Source organism: Gadus morhua, chromosome 13 (genome assembly GCF_902167405.1).
Source record: "Gadus morhua chromosome 13, gadMor3.0, whole genome shotgun sequence".
In the NCBI taxonomy this organism is placed as follows: Eukaryota; Metazoa; Chordata; class Actinopteri; order Gadiformes; family Gadidae; genus Gadus; species Gadus morhua.
Window position 1 is genome coordinate 11,035,041 of NC_044060.1, and position 16,336 is coordinate 11,051,376.

General features: G+C 43.0%; 1 protein-coding gene across 2 annotated transcripts in view; it reads left to right on the top strand.

Annotated features, from left to right (window-relative positions):
- Positions 1-16,336, top strand: part of chchd6b (coiled-coil-helix-coiled-coil-helix domain containing 6b) — a 54,401-nt gene that overhangs the window by 27,926 nt on the left and 10,139 nt on the right. For both annotated transcript variants that reach the window (XM_030374736.1, XM_030374737.1), the window contains 2 exons: positions 3,984-4,054; positions 14,357-14,492. In XM_030374736.1, the coding sequence (XP_030230596.1) occupies positions 3,984-4,054; positions 14,357-14,492 (207 nt within the window). The remainder of the gene's footprint in view (positions 1-3,983; positions 4,055-14,356; positions 14,493-16,336) is intronic.

Here is a 16,336-nt window from a genome sequence, read left to right on the forward strand (position 1 = left end):
GCGTCGTCGTTAAATCCGGACATCACTGCATCTGAATCCGCTGTCGCCGCTCGGGGGCCATTGAGACGATGCTGCGATGCAAGAATCAAATCACACACACACACACACACACACACACACACACACACACACACAAAGAGACTTAGTACATACCTGCATGTCTGCGGGCTAAGACACACATGCACATACACACACACACACACACTCAGGTTAATCCCTCCAATGGGCCCCTGTGAGCTCCCCCTTCAACACCCACTCTCCCCCGTCGAGGGTTATCGTTGCCCTTCTCGCTCCTGGTGCAAATCTACGCTAGTGTGTCTGTGTCTTCTTGTGTGCGTCAGTGTCTTTGTCTGTGTGCGTGTGCGTGTGTGTGTGTGTGTGTGTGTGTGTGTGTGTGTGTGTGTGTGTGTGTGTGTGTGTGTGTGTGCGTGTGTGTGTGTGTGTGCGCGTGCGTGCATACCAGGGTGAAGGAGCTGCTACCTCTCTGTTGTCACAGGGAGCAGACTAGAAGCGGTTATTAGGGTTACAAACTCAGACATGCACATGCACTAGCTCTCTCTAGTCAACGCAGCCTTCTCCACCGACCCCCCCCCCCCTCCGACCCCCCATTGGTAGGTGCTGCGCTGGTTTCTATTCAAAGCCTACGCTGACACCTGCCATTCATTGTAGCGTAGAATAGATTGTTAGATCGGTGGCATGCTAATGATGCCTCGTCCTATGCAATTTGCCTTGAACTTCATGAATGGATATTAGATAATATACCAGTAGCTCAGTAGCTCAGGAGGTAGAGCGGGTTGGCTGGTAACCTGAAGGTCCTCCTAGCTGAGTGTCGAGGTGTCCTTGAGCAAGGCACCTAACCCTGACTGTTAGCTCCCGACGAGCTGGCTGTCGCCTTGCATGGTTGACTCCGCCGTCGGTGCGTGAATGTGTGCGTGAATGGTGAATGTGAGACAATATTGTAAAGCGCTTTGAGTGGCCAATGGTTAGAAAAGCGCTATATAAATGCAGTCCATTTACATTTACATTTACCAGTACCATCTTTTTCACTCCTCATGTTTGTGTGTTGTAGAAGGAAGAAAGAGGAGAAAGGAGAAGAGATTTTGCAGAGAAAATCTAGCTCGTTTAACATTTCGCAACCATTTGGCTAGCATATAGACAAACACACCTTGTCCAATCCGGTAGCAGTTCAGTTCAGTTAAGCCTGTTTCACAACCTTTGCTGATGATATGTAAGCTACTTTGCACTTTCAGACACTCCAGCCCAACTTCAAACAAGGGGGGAATCTCAGTTCACATTTCAGAGCAGCCACTAGGCCCTGTGATGCCCCCAGTGCGCCGTTCCTCCTGTGCTCCATAATCCATGGGACCTGCAGATTCTGAAGTCTCAGTGGGTCCTCGTGTCCTTTAGGCCGCTGTAGCCACGGTCCCACGAGGCTGAGCACACACACTTTGAACTTCTCTTCCTCCACTACGTGTGCACCCACTTACACCCCGGCCGCAGACAGAGAAAGGCTGTCATTCTCTCTATCAGTGGGCGAACTCTTCCTCTGGAGTTCCCACAGAGAGCCATATGTTGCGTCTTCTTACTCATCCACTTACGTATGTCAGTCAGGCACGGCCCAGAAGCAGGCGGTGTGGCCTCTCCAGCGCAGGTTGAACCACTGTGAAATGTTGTATATTTGATCAAAGGAGAACGTCGTCGGCGAGAGCAAGGCACTGTTCAAATTGGGCTGTCGAATCCAATTCCGTTAGCGATGAAAATCAAAATCGTTTAACGATGACAATCAAATTTTTGTTAATATGCGTGTTTGAGTTGTTAATAAATGCAGCCGCTCAAAGCAGCAAGAAGCACAAGGGCCAAAGTTGACATATTACAAGGTCACAAAGCAGGTGTATCGATCAACTCACTATTGATTCAAACATTTGGGGGGCACTGATCCGCAGTGTGATCGATTGGCTCATTTTGGGTCACATCCCGATCCACCACATGCGTCTTGGCTCATCCGCTTGGTCCATTTTGTCGGTGTATGTACCATGCAAGTACCATGGCGCCTTTAGTATTTAGCAATGTCAGAGCTTATGTGAATCAAGTGGTGCCGTTTCATGTTAACCGCGGTGACATGAGATTGACGCTTAAGAGAGGGTCTGGCTGACCTTGTTAAGTCAACACTTTCAAGGATGCATTCGGAGGTAAAAAAAAACAGATATTTTAGAATTTTGCATGCAGGTCAATTCGTTTTCCGCCGCAGAAGCTGCCGCTTTCCCTCATCCCCATTAAAGAGTATGATGCCAGACATGTAAGTCCAGTCCTGATCCACTAGCTATGGAAAGAATTAGCGACAGTTGCTTCATCCTGGTATGGATAATCCAATATAGCACAAGCACCAAACTTCACCTCGGGGAATACAAACTTACTCTTAGAAGTGTTTGGCATTTTCAAATTGAATTTTCCGCTGCAGGATGCATCTCAACAAATGAATTCACTGCTCCGAGAGAAAAGGATCACCAAGTCAAAGCAGCGGAGAGTATTATTCATTCTCTTATTATGGTTGCATTGTCTCTTTTGAAACGCTCTCTCTATGCAAGACATTTTAATCTGTTTTTCTTTTACACTCATCCACACGCTGTTAGACATTGCGGTGGTCCAAATTATTTTGGTGACTCCTGTGACTCATCGCACTGTCTAGGAGCGTAGCTCTGCGTAATTACACTGAAGAGGGACCAGCGCCAGGTGGGGTTACCGAATAGATGTGGTGTGTGTGTGTGTGACTTAACTTCAAATCTCCTCCAAAAAAGAAGGTGTTAGGATCACAGATAGAATGTCACAGGACCCAGTGAAATAATAAGATAGGAAATGCCTGGTGGTGGTGGTGGGGGAGTGCGGGAGGAAGTAGAGAGGGATTGAGTGGGAGGTTTGTGTTTGATCCTGTCTCTTCCCTCGCTCGCCCACTTCAATTACCCACCTCTCCTGTTGGCCTCTCTCTGCCTCTATTGGGAATATGGGAGATAATTAAGGAAAAGCACGGCCGCTGTGATTATTGGTTTAAAATGATGATTACCGTGTAGAGAGATGATGTGTGAACGAGGGGGGAGGGAGGAGATATGGGTTGTTTGTCTTCGCATTCGAGACGGACCCTATTCCAACGATTTCAGCGCGACATCCGCCGTAGGATAATTCACCCCCCTGGGGTTTATCGCTTTAAACATATTCTCAATATAGGTTAGGTCTGCTAGGTTAAGGATTGTTCCAGACAAGTAGACTGCTTGGCAAATGCCAAGGGGAGATTACCAAATGAGCGAAAGATGGAGGCCAATAATGTCCTATTAATGACCACAAAAGATGATTTATTTGAATGAATGCTAAGCCTTTACTACCGACCTTTTGGATCAGTTAAGGCCACGTATTTTAGCTGGTCCTTGTTTTGGTCACAGACTATCGGGGTATAGTGTCCTTTAAATTGCCCCCTAGAAATGGCTGCAGTTGTTGTGCTAATAGCTATTAAATGCCACAGTTCCTTGTAGGGAATGCAATCGCATGGCACGCAAACAGGCCATCAACCTTCCGATTTGTTAGCATTGCTGTAAGGTTTTAAAGGTGGCTCATTTAACAAATGTGACATTTCAGACGACGCGCTGTGTGTGTGAAGTCGATTGCCACAGTCTTAGACTTTTTAAACGACGGCTGACTCCAAGGAAGTCATTAAAACAGTGGTAACCCTGTGAACATTGCCTGGACGTGCACGTTGTTAGCCTCTAACTGCTTCCACTAAATTCATAGAGTAAGATTTTAGTTTCTTCATTTTATTTTATTATTGCTCCGAGCTGGAAATTGATTGAAAGTCCAATGAGAGCATGGCACGTCATTAATAACAGTATATGTCTAGACAATACAAGGAAACGAGAAAAGAGTTTAAATTACTCTTAGTCATGCAGACCAACTTCCTTTTAACCTGTTCTTCATCTCTCTGCCCTTGTTTTGTCTAGAATCTGGACAACTACAAGCAAACAACTGAACAATACGCCCAGGCCCAGACCAAGGCTGAGAGTCACATCCGGTAAGTTCAGAGAATTTAATGCGTATAAGCTATTAAAAAGATTATTCGGAAAAGAGCTGTTACCATTGTGGCCGATTCACCTCATCGTGTCATTATTTATGCCTGTTGCTTTCTTCTGGCTCCACGAGCCAGTGGACTAGCAAATGCTCTTGCACTATTCAAGTATGTTAAGGACTATCACCACATGCTGCCGTCGAGTTGCCTGTGGCCTCTGCATCATGCAGTACCATCCATCCAGTAATCAGTAGCATCACTGGATCACAGATACTATTATTATTCGGTTGTGAAATTGCTTCAGATTTCGTTGCTTCCTTGCTTTTTCTGTGTCTTTCACTCTTTGAGTGTATTTTTTCTTTCTCTGTTTTTTCGTATTTTAGCTTCTCTTTATGAATGTCTTTTTGTGACACACACAGTTCAACACTTCTTCCACTTTCAGTCCACAATAACTGCTGGCTTCAGGTGAACAAAATACAACCGATAGTCGACTTCTACGCCTGCCACCAACTTGGAAGTCACAGTGATAAATAATAAGCCTCGGCCAGACTTGGCCTTTATATTGGGGGGATTGTTGTCTACAAAGCAACAGCTGCAATCTTCCAGAAGGAAAACGGAAACAGCAGGAGTCTCAGTCCTTTAGGACCACAGAGAACTGTATGCCCACCTGCTGTTACAGAGCAGGTCGGTCTGAAACATACATTTGTATCCCACTGACCAAGAAGTCACAGTCACAGAGCAATAATTCATATTCACACTGTTCTTATACATCAGAGGGTTGTGCTACAATATTTTATTTTTTATATGTTGTAGCTTTTTTGCGATTAGTGATTTTTTACGTTCCCATTATTTCTTGTTTACTATTTATTGTAGTTTGTTTATGCTTATATTCATATATTTATATTCTGCTATGGGAGCAACACCAACGTGACACAATTTCCCCCCCGGGGATCCATAAAGTATTTATGATTATGAATCCGATTTTGATTCATTCACTTCTTCCCAAATTGTTTGCATGCATGGACAATGATTGCACCTGTCACCATTGCAAGAAGGCTAATAAATACACACTGTTTGTCCTTATTGTAATTCCTTCCACTTGCCTTCGCCTCACATTTGAATGTTCAGTTCTTGTACAAACCATCTGAACCTTCCTCTTGCCTAAGCCACCGCTTAGATCTCCCTTCTCTCTCTCTCGTCCTCTCTTGTGCTCTCACTTTCGCTCTTAGTCTGTCTCGGTCTCTCTTTACAATTATTATTGTATTTTTGTAACCTTCAACATCTCACTTGAATTATACATTTCCTCCTGCATTAAATATTTGTGTGTTTACAGCCTGGGAGAATTATAATTGCTCACCCTATTCTCTTGCATCTGCCATATTAAACACATTGTTGTCTCACGAGGCAGGGCTGAGATGCAGCAGGTATAAAAACACTTATTCTAATAGTTTGTTTTTCTTCATATGTCTTTAATTAACTCATTAAGTATTTTGTTTATTGCCACTTGAACATCAGTCTCACAGCTGTTGTTAATCCTGCCATTGTTAGTAAATTGATATATTTACTATTAAATAATTTAGCATTTTTCTCCAGAGCAACAAAGGGAATGTTTTTAGGTACATGTCATTATTGAGCAGGTAGGGGTTACGCATCTTGCTTAAGGATTCCTGCAGGAATACGGCATTCAAACCTGGTTCCTTTTGGCTGGGAGTCAAGCACCCTAACCGGACTAGACTAACCCCTTGCGGCTTTTATGAACACAAACAACACACCTGTATCTGATTAGTTTGAGACCTTTTGCATAGAATAATGATGAGTTGGAATACATTTGGATTCAAAGTATTAAATGGTTTATTTGTGTGATCCCTGGATGTGTGTGATTTGATTATCAACAGACTCGCAACAAATTCATTGTGACCGGCGTGCTACATTTTTAAACAACAGGATTTGTTTGTTTGTGCTCTAGTAGGTGTGTCTGCGTCTCAGGGTTTTAAGCCCTTTTGCATTTCCCTATTCGGTTCTGTGTTGTTTGTGCGTGTGTGTATGTGTGTGTTTCGGGGTTCCCATTAGCGGCCATTGGCTGACTAGAATTCCAATTAACCGCTAAATAGAAATCCTGATCGCCACCTTGGCCGGTAATTATATTCTTATTTGTTTTATTCCAATATTATTATTAGGCTAACTCTCATTCGAACTCTGGTGTGGACCAAACAAGGCAAACCTGGTCCGCTTGAAAACAGGGATGAACTGAATCAGACCCAACGATAGGATGCAAGCCAAAGATTATTAATCGTGGGTTGAATGTACAAATTTGGATTCTCAATAATTTTATTCAGCCAGGTAGGCTCCAGCCGACGATACCTTTTTCCGAGATTGAATTTGTCGCAGTCGGACATGCTGCAATCTGGAGGTGAAAGCACGTATCCGCATGCGGTTGGACGACGATACTTAGCAACTGCTTGTGGTCACTCACAACAATACTGACGTTTTTACCACGGCAAAATTAAGTAACCAAGGCTTTTGTGGTTGCTCCATTATTATTGTCTGCAAGATGAGTGACTTGTGAGTTTCCCTCGGATGATCTGCCCCACAACTTGTGTGAAGGCTAACCGAACCAAATGAAAACGCAACAAAATATCAACTTCCGCCATGACTCGGATTGAGTCTACCGAACTACAGGTATGAACGCGCCCTGACGGCAAACGCCCCCCTAACCCCCCCCCCCCCCCCCCCCCACCCCCTACTCACATTAACAATGAGGTAGAGCACCATCAACAGGAGCAATCTGAAAACTTTTTGTTAAAACACAAGCACATTTGCCTTCGTTTTTCAAATTCTGGTGACACACTGGAATCTTATTGTTGGTTCCGCCGCCAAAAGATACTAATGAGACAGAGACAAAATAAAGAGTGGCTAAAAATGTATTAACTCACTTGGATCTGTAGTGCAACGGTCAATATGTGACACATCAGCTGTCTCGTGTACTACCACTGTTGGGATAATATATTCGATTGATGCCTCATTTAGTTTTACATTAGCATACTTGATCAAAGTAATGTTAACAGTGGAAGTGATGTGGCAATGGCAGTAGTATGACAATCGGGTGGGTGAGGGATGAATACTAACACACTAACTAAGCCTTATTTGCAGACACTCTCACTCACTATTCCTGGCCAATTCATTTGAATGGAGCCCAATTCAGGTCAGAACAAATGCCCCCACTCATCTCCCCGGTGCTTTGCTGTTTGGTGAAAGAAGGAGTGTATTGTCAAGCAGTGCTGTGCCCATTATTCTCCCAATGTTTTAGCGGCAGTACGGACTAACGTGCACTCACATGCATGATCGTGTGTCCCCCCCCCCCCTCTCTCTCTCTCTCTTCCTGCTGCCTATCTCGCCCTCGCACGGCCTGGCTCTGGCTTTGTATTCTGCCGGCTATGTGCTGGTCGTGTTCTGTCAGCGTTTGGCCGGCCTTTCATTGTGTCTGGTCACGTTGTCATTTCACAGTACACTGACCACATGGTAATTATTCTATTTAGCCGCTGCCGCAGTGTGTGGGTGCAATGTGTGCACGCTGCGCGGACATACATTCAAACAACCCAACATATCTTTCCACGGTGCCGCCTTTGTGTCCACACTCTCTCCTCTTCTTCCTTTTGTGTCTGACACTTGCTTGCTCTTCTCCCTCTCTCGCTCTCCTCTTCTGCCTATTCAATGCTCTGTAACACACTTCTCTTTTATGAGAACATTTTTGTTCTTATCTCCTGCTGTGTGACTGCTCTTTGCTTCCTGTTGTCTTTAGTTTTTTGGGATGATTTAAATTTATTGAGCAGGATTTGCTTTCTCTTTCACTCTTTCTTTTCTTGGTCTCTTAGCAGCAATTTTTTCTTTTTGGCTTAATTTCTTGTTGTTTTTCGTGGTATAATAGAAGTCGAAGGGTTCCTATTATTTATTGTACACTTACTCTTTTGTGCAGCTACAAGCCTAAATAAATACATAATTACACAAATGTACTATTGCTTCTTTGTCTGAAAACGACTTTATTTTGGAGCAAATAAAAGGGGCCAATAGGTAACTTTGGTGCCATAGGCTTTAAAGTTATCCTTCAGTGTTCATGTTTAATGTAAACAAAAAACACAATACCATTCGGGGATTTCGTGGACATTCTAGGACTTGAAGGCATTCAGGACCAGGGCGATCTATCCCCCAGAGTTGCTGATTGATAAACAAGCTTGATGTTTTTTTAATTCATTTCGTGCCAAGCCCAGGTCAAATTAATCCACTGTTGTGTAATATCAGCCCCTGAAAGCGAGGATGCAAATTCAAAATTGACCTGGAAAGACAGAAGTGTTACAGCATGTACACAACGCTGTGCCGGAGCTCCGACAGAACAAATCGTCCTGTGAAAGGAGAGCTAGCAGCGGGTGCTATGTTGAACATATTACTATAATGACTTGGAATGTGTAAAGTAGAGCCTGACACAAATCCTAGCAAGCAGCATGTTGTCCCATATTGTTCCCTACAACCAGAGCCCCCACTCCTGAGGGTTGTGTTTTCCATCGCTCCACGTACAATCTGGTACTGATGCATGGACTCCAGTCCGTACCGCAACAACATGGGGTTGCACATTTGTGCTAAACACTGATGTAAACATATACTTACCTCAACTTGGATTTCAACTAAGAATGTAAACATTATGGATGTTGCGGCCGTGACATCACCTATTGATTCACACACCGTTTTGAGGCCTTTCATTTCACGTTATTGGCAAGTCCATTGCCTGACAATTTTTGCAACCAGCACCGGAAAAAAATCTATGTTTGGACCATTGAGGGCGGGAATTGGATTGCCGCATCCAAGAAGTCTGGCCAAAACGCATCAATATTCAATCCATAATACATTTTTTATGACATTAAACTGTCGAGCGGGACCTCTCATGAACCATGATATGGAGATGAACAAGCCACTCAGATCCTTATTTATTTGCTTTATATAACCAGAATTAAATTGAGATTCCCATTGACTGGTGACTGGTGGCTGGTCTTTTGGCCACCTATAGGCCGTTAGATTAAAGACACATTAGTTACTTCCTCCACGGCTTCACAAACAGGTGGTTGTGTCTGCAGCTATTTAAATGATTTGTTGGGAAAATAAAGCTTTAAAGATATGATAAGTTAGATCTTAAAAGGCCTTGCAACTTTGTATTATATAAATGATTGAATGAATTTCCTCATACATCAAGTAACACACAGAGTATTTTTGCGTATCGTGCTTAAGGGGATATTTATTTGTGCTATTTACTTTGGTTGTCCTTAGGCTTGCACAACTATATTATGCCCCTTACATGTTTGGCGAGTAGTCAAAAATCTCATTCCCTGCATAACAATATTTTGATTGCATTTGTTTCCATTTAATTTCAATACAAGAAAACTGATAAAAAAATGCATACATTCCTGACTTGTCTACTTGTTCCAGTAAGCGTATGCATCTGTGAAAAATGTGTATTGGGACACCTTTTCCAATTAGGGAACACATGGGCCAGGTGACTACACTCTAGTCTTACTGTTTCTCAAGGGAGCTGAAGGCTAGCCCTTACATGTTACAGCAGCTGTCTGCACAGAGTCACTCTTGGAGTCACTCACAGAGTCACATGTTTATCACATGGAAAGCATGCTACATGGATTCACATAGTATACAGTATTCCCTTTCCCAAAATGTTTCCTTATAAAGGCAGGTGTTGGTTATTCTTGGTCTTTATACACAAGTATACACAAACTGACACCTTCTCATTTTTTACGTCGTTAAATGTACCTGAATCTATGAGTTAGATTTTACTTTATAACATAAACAGAAAACCATTTTTTAAGAAAATATTTTTTTTGCTGTTTTTTAGTGGAGTAAGATGGTCGTACACTGGGGGAAGTTGGGACTAATTTACGACGGGGTGGTTTTGCCGAGGCTCAGCAACAAACTGATTACATATTAATTACTTTAATCTAAAACGTTGTTGGTTTTTTATCCACTTGAATCACCTCATATGAAAATATGCTTCCACTTGAGCATCGAGTTTTTGCATTGTGATGAAACCATCTGGCTGATATTTAATATGTGGTTGTTGTTAATGTTGAATTTGTAGCACATTGATGAGGAACTGTTAAAAGGCAGCGATGACCTGTTATTGAAAAACAATGCACACCCTTGAAACCTAATTGAACAATCCGGATCAAGTATTTAACGATGCTGCGGTACGATAACATAATCAACTGATGCTATCAGTGAGTAAGTCACGGAAAACAAGTGCACCTGAAGCCCTAGCATACGCAATGGTCAGTGAAAGCCTCCTGTGATACACTGGTGCCTCTGTCACCGACCAACGCTTTTTAAGGTAGCATCTTAAGCATAAAGAAACACCCTTACCGAAATTGAAATTGTTGACGATAAAGAGTGCAGGCGGCGGTTGGCGATAGCGGCGCAGTGCTCCACAGAGCATGTCTCCCCTTGGCTTTCCCGTCGATCGAGTCGGCCGGAGCCCCGAGTTCTTTTGATTGAAAAGTTATCGCCGTTAAGATGTCACACACAAACACACATGCGCACAAGCCCTTATCTTGTTCCCCGCATGTCACCTATTTTAATGAAACACTCCCCTTATCCCCTCCCCATCTCGGGCTCTGTAGATTCTCGCAGAGGGAGTTCAGTGGGGATCCATCAGCTAGGCTAACAGAGTGTGAATTGTTCTCATACACTTTCTATCTCCTCAGCACTCAAGCTGTCACTGTATGAAGGTACGGATAAGGCGGCTGTCTCTTTTCAATCTGCCGCTTGTGCTTGTTTTTGATTGCTATTCCCATTTCAGACAAGGCTGGAGACTTTGGAACCTGTTTTCCCCCTGGTGTAGTCATTAAACTTGGGGGAATTCTTCTTGTTGTATTGATATATGTTATATTGTTCCAGCAGGCTTGGATCAGAGTCACTCCGGCGGGAAGTGAGAGTGAGAGGAATAGTCACGACTTCTTCCCGGTGAATCTCTGTTCTCCAGAAAGCCTCACATTGGCCTCGCGGACATGGAGTTCATATCTTTTTTTTTCGTTCACTTTTACTCAATCGCACAAGTCCACCAGCTATAATGTCATGAAAGCTATCCTTGTGGCAGCATCATGAAAGCTTTATAAAGCCTAACAATACAAGAGACATGCTCTGTCATTTCCTTTGATCTCACCCCAGCCATGACATCTTTGATCCTCTCCTCTCACTCAGTGCAATATTAAAAAACCTGAAGCTCACTGCTGGTTTTGAGGAACCCAAATCCTTGTCATCATACGTTAATAACCTTTCACCCTCCCTCCCTCCCTACACACACACACACACACACGCACACACACACGCACACGCGTACGCACGCACGCGCGCGTGCGCACACACACATAGAGAGAGCCTCTAACAAAGAGAGAAAATAATGAAATGTTACGCCCTTGTGATATCTGCCTTTTCTTCTTATTGCCTTATTCCCAAATGCCAGTCTTTGCACTGGTGCAGAACATGGGCTTTCTTCATGAAAACCACACACTGCCAAAGAGAGACAAAAAAATAATGAGAAAGTTTAATGATTGAGCCTAATCTTCCTCCCTGGACACAGCACTTATACATGCAGAGCGTCACGGGCACAAGCAATCCCAGCGTTGTTTTGCTGTTGTTTTTTTTCCTTTCCAAAGTTAGCTATCACACCAGCTAGTGCGGCTAATGTTTTTCTAATAAGAGCTCACCTTTAATTTCATTCAAACGAGGCAGTTGGCACAGATTAGCGGAGGCAATTTTCTGCTTCAGATTCCATTATTAAAACACAACTGCTATCAGAAAGTTGCTCTTGCTGAATAGAGAAAGGCTAAGGATTTGGATTTATTGGTTGTTTTTTTAAAAGCTAGACCTTGGATTTGCACCTCAGGGCTATTGTCTGCTGTTGTCTTCCCACTGCAACAGAGTGAATCACAATGGAGGGCAAATGTTGGCATGCAAAGTCTGACGTCTCGCGGGGCATTTAGTTCCCCTCAAATACAAAAAACTCTTTACATATTCAACGCTTTAATTGGTCACCAGCTTCATTCCCATTGCACACTTCACCTCAGATCGTTGCCCTTACACATGCTAGCCATTCCTTCAGAAACCTCATAGTCAACTTCAATCTGCTCTTGACTGTAAAATAATTGCGCTTTTAAGTCAATCTATTTGCTAAGTGTTTCGTTTGCCTATGGCTCAATAGCTTTATAGCGATGCTTTTGACTTAAAATGGAACTCAATGACAGTATGTGGTCAATTGACTGGCCACCGCATACTGTTACCGAATTGACTGTAAAACCAGACATATGAGATGAAAAGCATACATATTCAGCCCGCAGTGAGAGGAACCGGCATCTTGGCAATTTGCACTGCGTTGCCACTGGTTACTAGTGGTCCATGCAAGTAAGGAGGGCTATTTGTCATCATTCCATACATTTCAGTTGCTCCCAACCGTCCGCTGTCTCTCTGGTTCACCCCGTCTCTCTCTCCTCTCCTCAGTGAACTAGGTAAACAAGCATGTCTATCTGTTTAGGGGCAGTCAAGGGCTCCTGAGCTCATTCATATAGGGAGAATGCACTGCTCTGTAATTTCTGTGAAGTGTGTGTGTGTGTGTGTATGTGTGTGCGTGTGTGTGTGTGTGTGTGTGCGAGCGTGCGTGCGTGCGTGCGCGCGCGTGGTGATCAAAAGGTCAGTTTCCCAGAATAGCAAGGCATGCCCTGTCATGTCAAATGAAGCAATGTGTCTCCATCAAATGAAACATTTATTCTCGCTCGCTCTCTCGCTCTCTAGCTCTCTCTCTAGCTCTCTCTCTCTATAGCTCTCTCTCTCTCTAGTTCTCTCTCTCTACAGCTCCCTATTATTCTATCTCTTTATCGCCTTGCTCTATGTCTCTAGTGTTTCTAGCACATCTTCCCTCTCCCTCATTCTCTTTGACAGAAGGAATACTATGAATTAGCTGGCAAGGCTTTTTAGAACTTAATTATATTAAAAACAGTCATTCTACAATTCGGTAATGCACATATTGCAGTACATACAGCCTGAGATATTGCTTTTGCAGGACATAATGAAATTCATTCATTATTCATTAATCCAATCAGACTAGTGAATTGGACTTAATGAGAATTATTTATTTTTCAATATGAGTAATATTATTTTTTTGCTTTGGTGTGTGTATGTGTTTCTACATTTTGTGTATGTTTGTCTGGACTGGGAGGGTCTGTGTTTGTGTGTGTGTGTGTGTGTGTGTGTGTGTGTGTTGGTGTGTGTCTATTCCTATCCTCACCAGTAGTGGTTTCTGTCACAACACTAGGTAAATTACTGCAACCAACAGAGCACTCAAGGATTACCCTCATGTAGGATTAGCATTTACTTCCTGTGCGTGTCCGTTTGTGTGTGTGTGTGTGTGTGTGTGTGTGTGTGTGTGTGTGTGTGTGTGTGTGTGTGTGTGTGTGTGTGTGTGTGTGTGTGTGTGTGTGTGTGTGTGTGTGTGTGTGTGAGAGGAGATAAAAAAGAATGAAAGAGTTCGAGGGGGATTTCTGAGCTGCATTGTCAATGCATAATTCATCTTGCTCCTGTACCTTGAATCTTCCCTTAATTTAGAACTATTCAAACAAAGTGTATGAGCCAAACAGACCTCTTCTGTAAGCTCTTCAAATGATGTATGAATCGGAAGACGTTGCAGATAAGATTTGCCACTACTGTTGCTGTCATTTGAGCTGAGCCTGACTTCCTGGAGGATATGGAAGGAGTGACACTTTGACTTTGACTGGCAGGAAGAAGGCAGCGCAACACCGGGGGTTAATATTGAAGAATGGGATAAAATTTTATATTTATATGTGATATTTTGTATTCCAACATATGCACCTTGGTCTCTATGAGCGGGAGAAGATTATTCTTGGATCCAGCAGTTCTAGAAGTTATACTGTGTTAAAGATCAATCAAAAGGAAAAGTATCGATAGAAACAAGCACAATATATTATATGATGATGTATTTATATGATACATTATTCATCTATTCATCCATTTTGCATGCTAGGATCATTGAGGCATGAGGTATATAATAAGTGTACCATCTGTAAATAAAAGTCCATGTGGTTTACGTTATTGCAGACAGCTATGCTGTGGGGACGTGAGGCTTTGTTTCAGCCTGTCTCATCCCTTCTCACTGGTCTCAATGTCTGTACACCTCTGTCCGTTTTAAAAGGGTTGGCGATTGTGATGATGCACTGACCCTCTCCTCTACGATCTGTGTCCTTCCAGGCCCCGCCACACAACCGCTATTTGTACTGAGCTCCAGGGACAGGTGTTCAAGTGCTACAGAGACAACCCACAGCAGACGCTGGCCTGCTCCAGCCTGGCCAGGCAGTATATGAACTGCATCCAGCAAGCCAAGCAGGTAGGCAACGCGGCCGTACCCACCCAGAGAGATAGATCAAATGTTGGTCAGGTGTGTGTGTGTGTGTGTGTGTGTGTGCGTGCGTGCGTGCGTGCGTGCGTGCGTGCGTGCGTGCGTGCGTGCGTGCGTGCGTGCGTGCGTGCGTGCGTGCGTGCGTGCGTGCGTGCGTGCGTGCGTGCGTGCGTGCGTGCGAGCGAGCGAGCGTGCGTGCGAGCGAGCGAGCGTGCGTGCGTGCGAGCGAGCGATACTAATTGTGTGTGTGTTGTTTAAGTATACAATTATATACAGGCATTATCCTGTGGGGATATCACTTCCGTACATTTAAAAAAATAAAAAAGACATTCCTCCCATCTTTAAAATCATCCTTAACATACATAGATAACAACATAACAAAAGATTGCCTGATTCCCATGATCCTTAAATGAGGTTAATCCAACCTGAGGTGATAAAAGACGGATATATCCCCCTGATGATCAACAGAATGATGCAAGACAATGATAGACTCACTAAAAATCCTTTCTCTCAGTTACTTTTGCTAAAGGTGAATCTACAATCAAGATGATTTGTCGGACTGAATTCTATAACATGACTTCTGTCGGTTTGGATTAGCTATTGGCACAGTGTGAATTATATTTTGTTTTGGTAGTTTCCCAAATGATATGCACACGGAGAAAATACCAGATGTCGAAACTTCAAAAAACATACTGAATAATTGAACCAAAATAAGTAAATCTTGGCAAACAAGCTTAATAGAGTATTGAACTTGTTTACCAAGATTAACTTCTATTAATAATAGTTAATCATTAAACACAATGAACTAACTATCTACAGACAGGCAATGGCACTGTGACTCTTTAATAGGGAAACGACAAGACTTTTCCATGATAAATGGACTAATTTTGCATCAGCCACTCTGTAATAGAGCGTTGTGATTTTACGCTATTCGTTTCACAGAAAGTTGCAAGACCTTGCCGTTATCTACAAAGTGCTTATTTTACCCCATTTCTTCATCAAAGAATATAATGAGCGTTGCAATTTTATGCATTTATTATTGTGACAAAATATGGTGGTGCTGCTCCGCGAAAAGATAAAGACACCAAGCAACACTTTTAGCAGAATTTAGCAGTTTAAACGCAGATGAAAGCATAAAGTCGAACTATAAAAGCTGGTTCTAAAGCTGGTTCCAAAGATCAGTTTCCCAGCCAAAATTTAGCCCCAAGACCTTTGTATGGGCATCAATACTATCTTCTACAACTGCAAGCATGAGTTGTATACGTGCAAGTGTGTTTTGTTTTTGAACAAACAGGAGAGTAACGCAATGGTGTTTTCTCTTTTTTTCTCTCCGTACACAACACTTGTTTAATTCCGATTCAATCAGGCATATCCTTGAGGGAGTGGAACAAAATGAGATTCAAAGGCAGAAACAAAGCGGAGCAGAAAGGAGCCATTGTAAGGCAGACAGTGAGCGAGTAACGGAGCCAATTTCTGAATAAGAAAAATGCAGTGTTTTGCAACATATCACCACCCCACACAAACCTCTTCCGGCGCCAGGACTGAGGCAGAAGAAACTGGTTAAAACTGTGTATTTGCGTGCCTGCCACGAATCACTTGGACCTACCACCCTCTTCCTTCCTGACATTATAGTGCTGGTATTTTTTCTTCCACAGCAATGAGGGCTCTTTTTACTTTCCAAATTGTTGAGACGTGAAGATTTGAGGGATCCCGAGGATTTAGCTTTGTAGAGTTTATACTTGAAGCAAAATTTGAACAGCTTTTTTATGGTTTGAGTACATGCAGACATTTTGGCTCAAGGAAAAGTTAAACTGATAAGATAAGTCTTATAT